Here is a 4,318-nt window from a genome sequence, read left to right on the forward strand (position 1 = left end):
GACTGATTTCAAATCACGCATTTTGGTCCAATGTAAATGTAATATTACGGCTCCTGTTAAGTCCTAACTTTTATGTTCGTTGGGTTAATACGTAAGGGTTAGCTAAAATCATGTTACGTAACCAGCTGGTTGTTGGCAAGAGCTCGAAGAAGTCCATCGCGGATGGGCACGTAATATTTACATTTAATTAATAAAAAGTAAAAATCTTCTCCAAACCCGGCAACAACAATGGCACTTTTTCAAATGAAGTGGCTGCGGCGTTGGGTGCGTCGCAACACAAACCCAATACCAGAGGATAGTGCAGAGCTTTGGAAGCGGCGTTTGAGTGTTGCGTATGCGCTACTCGCCTGGAACGCATTCGGTTTCGTTTGCTACATGGCCTACACCGGGCGTAACGATTGGGCCAAATATTATGGTTATAAAAGCGAAGAGGAGGCAAAGTTGTCACCTGCACAACAATTTGCAACAAAGCTGAACGTCGACAGAGGAAAAATTGTACGATTCTCAGGATTTACGCGCGTTGGAGAGGTGGAATTCGATAATAAATCTGATAAAGTGGAATAGCATAAGCCTTGTTTTTTATATTAGAGGTATTGTTTTGAATTTGCAAAGTGGATTAATTGAAAAATGCACTGCACGATTCTCATCGAATTTGTTTTTGTTTTGATAACAGGGCTGCAGGCAGGCGTGTAGTGTCTAACATCCGTACACGGAGGAAAAGTGGTGGGTGAAAAATCCGTACAATTTCCGTACGCTCAAATTTGTTTGGCGAGCAAAAAAAAATCAATTGTTCCTACAATTCTCTGTTCTTTACTACAAAAATCCTTTTATAATGCATAAATAATCGATCTTTTAAAAAGAAGAAAAAACTTACCAAGAGTAGTTGTGTTTGTTTAAAAAATTATTCAGTAACTCGCCAGCAACTCTCCAGTAACTTAATTTCTGCGAATTCGCTCTCGAAGAAAAAATATCCAAAAAAGTACGTGAACGCAAATCCAGTTATAATTATCAAGTTTCATGAACAGCTGATAAATTGGTTCTTTATTCGCAGCAAATTCCTAATAAAACAATATATTTTATATTTAAATTGGTTTATTTGGTCAATTTCAATAATAAAACGCAAAAACAATTTCCTTATTAGTTTATTGCATCCAGCAAGTTACAAGTAAAAATTTATCCATTAAAAGTGCAGTAAAAACTTTGAACTTCAGCTGTTTCGCTCTCTCAATAAGTTTTTGCGTACGAAAACGCCACAACATGAAAATTCGTACCAATTTTTCTGGATATAACTAGAAATGGGTAAACCTAACACACCTATTCTTTATTATCTTTAAATAATTCTTTAATACATACTTTTTAAAAATAGTATTCAAAAGGGCGTTAAAATGGTCCTAAAATGTTCCCTTCTTTTACTACTACATTTATATGCATTGCCGAAATGGGGCTACCAAAAAAGTGAGGTTATGTAACTGACATCACCTTGTTTATTCCACCATGACCGTGCCCATGAACCAATTAGAACAGATCTGACCGATTGAGAAGCGGCCATTTGTAATAGCAATTGAGAAAAAAGTGTGTTACGTTCGTAATTTTGAAGTTTGCTATTTTTGTTTTGCTTCTTTCTTTATGTGTATTTTGTCGGTTGTTTATGTCAGTGATTTTTAAGCGATTTTCAATAAATTTTGTGTGCAAATGAAATTAAAATGAAGTGCGCGGTGATTGGTTGCAAAAACGCGTACAAAGATAATAAATTGACTAGCACAAACATGTGCTACAAAATTGTTTGCATTTTTAGTTGCGTTCCAGATACCTTCGTGTAAAAACCTGTAAAACTGTCAAATAACAAAATTACTCTCTTGAAAGAGAGCGAAACAATAAAGGTCACCTGGAACCGGAAAAACCACTTTTCCTGTGACTACTTCGATTTTTTTTTTATGTAAAGTGCCATGGAGACGATCAAATATCTTTATCAACCGTCTCGCGTTATGCTTGACAAAAAACAAGCGCACTTGCCTTCTGATCGTCGTGGTGAGCAAGTGCGCGGACAAGAAAAATCAATTTGTTTAATTGACGAGTTTATTTGAACGTTTGCGGGCCAAGCTCATACATATGCAATGCTTGACGTATTTGTTTGATTGTCTCCGTGGCGCTTAAGGTTCTGTTTTGTTTACAAATGCAACCCTGCCTATAGTTTGACACTTTTCATTAACTTGCAGGAAGAAAGACTTCGGACTAAAACCTGCAACTTCTGACTGAGAGAGAGAGGAAGTTACTCTCACAAAAGTGGTTTGACTTACAAGGTTTTTGGCACCTGGAACGCTTTCCTGCATAAAAAAACTGCAAATCGTGAATATCGTGAGCACCTGGAACGCAACTATTTGTTTGTTTACTTTTCAAAGAAAATAACGTGGCGCCGAAATTACAAACGCCAACCAGAAAAATATTTTTTTTTTGCTTCATCTTGTCAGATCTTGTGTAGTTGGATCACTGGCCGTCTATATAGGATAAAATTTATTGCTGTCCAACTGTCATTGTAGTCGCTAGATATAAATTATATCAGTGGCAATATTTGTGTGGGCTTTTTATATCTTGATATAAGCATCTGTGAGATAGCTTCTAAAACGTATTTTTGCCGGATTTAATCACTTAAAAAATTTAGAAAATAGGCTATTTTACATCCAATTACATAATAACAAATATTTTAACAGAAAACAGTTCAATATTTGCTTTTATATTAAAATAATAATGATGTTGTAGCCACGAAGTTTTCGTGCAAATGAAAATGTAGCTGTCAAACTACCAAATTGCCGGCAATAGATGGCAAGATATAAGCTCTGATATATATTGCTCTCGAAGAGCAATGAGCGGTCTCCATTGGCAAATTATATTCTGACATATGTATCAAGATATAACCTTTATCCTGTGGAGACGGCCAGTCATGTATACGACCCGTGTGCAGACTGCCTAAAGCTGAAATTAGTCAAGAACGCAGAACGTATACTTAAACGCAGTCTGTATATACGTGAATTTTGTCGATTAATGGAGCCCCTAAGCTGAAATTAGTCAAGGACGTAAACCTATCGGTACGTAAACCTGAGTCAGCTGATACGATCTGTCTTACCAAAGCGCCATATAAATGAAAACTCAACACTGCAGAATTTTTCTGTAGTTTTAGCCCGTAGCGCAGAAATCTGCGGAATTTAGATTTTTTCGTTTCGGCTGATTTCTTCCTTCTATAGATGATTGCGAACGTTCACGCTCACGCTCACATTGAACTGTATATCAAGCTTTAAGCTGATGCCACATAAAACTTTTGCTTCGCTTTACGTGACAGATTCGCTTTGACAGATAAGATAAATTGTATGAAAATACACAAAGCATGCCACATAAATCGTTGAAGCTGGCAGCAATGGCGAATTTTGGAATGCAATTTGAATTTTTTGCTTCTTTGGAAGTATTTACATATATTTTGGGGGCAATATGGCAATTTATTATTTGCTTGCATCATTGTTTTTTTTCTAAAACTTACCGTTTGAATTTTTGTGGAAATTTAGTTTTTTTCTGAAACTTTTCGTTTGAATTTTTGTGGAAAAATACTATATAATTAATTTGTGAATAAAAAATTAATAATGCCTAAGCCAAGCTGTGTAATTTGCATAAAAACGTGGACTTACGTTTGTTTCATTCACCAGCGGAGCAGGTTAGGCTGAATAAGTTGGATATTTCAAATATTTAATGGCAAATTAATTTTTTGTATCACCAACGTCTACGAAACAGACGTTCCTATAAATTTGAAAAGCTATTTTTAAGTGCAGTACAAATTATTTAAATAAGCGCTTGAAAGGCAAAGGTTATAATCGATTAATCTTTATAAACCTCCCGTATATACCTATTCAAATTTATTTATTTAAACCTTATAACCACTAACATCACGTGTTGCGGTTTTGTATTCACGTTGCTGATTTCATGTATCTAATTTCATCTCTATAAAATTATCAAATTGCAAATTATTAGCAATACACAAACAAAATACACGCATTTGCATTTGTCATGCATGGTGTAATGAACTGGTGTATTCTATCGTTCTTGTTTGTCATGGCTTGGCAAACTTGCAATACCGAAAATCCATAGCATAAAAATGCTCTGCATTGCATTCATAAACAAAACCAAAGCTGATGCACAAAAATTGTTTTGTAAAAGCTTTACCATGACAGTTTAATAAAGGTCGCTCACAATCATGAACCAAAAATACAAGATCACGTAAGAACGCAACGTTGTATTTGTAACTGGTTTTGAGAAAAAGTTTGCGAAAGCGGGT

At 35.4% G+C, this 4,318-nt stretch overlaps 2 protein-coding genes across 7 annotated transcripts in view; one reads left to right on the forward strand and one right to left on the reverse strand.

Annotated features, from left to right (window-relative positions):
• The window catches only part of LOC118748895 (tetraspanin-2A), a 166,927-nt gene that overhangs the window by 150,110 nt on the left and 12,499 nt on the right, over positions 1-4,318 (reverse strand). The gene's annotated exons all lie outside the window — the stretch shown is intronic.
• Positions 107-651, forward strand: LOC118748898. Its single transcript, XM_036483636.1, has one exon. It carries the CDS (start codon positions 229-231, stop codon positions 562-564), a length of 336 nt encoding a protein of 111 aa, XP_036339529.1. The 5' UTR covers positions 107-228; the 3' UTR covers positions 565-651.

Source organism: Rhagoletis pomonella, unplaced genomic scaffold, assembly GCF_013731165.1.
Source record: "Rhagoletis pomonella isolate Grant_MI unplaced genomic scaffold, Rhpom_1.0 Rhpom_scaffold_00013, whole genome shotgun sequence".
NCBI classification, from domain to species: Eukaryota; Metazoa; Arthropoda; class Insecta; order Diptera; family Tephritidae; genus Rhagoletis; species Rhagoletis pomonella.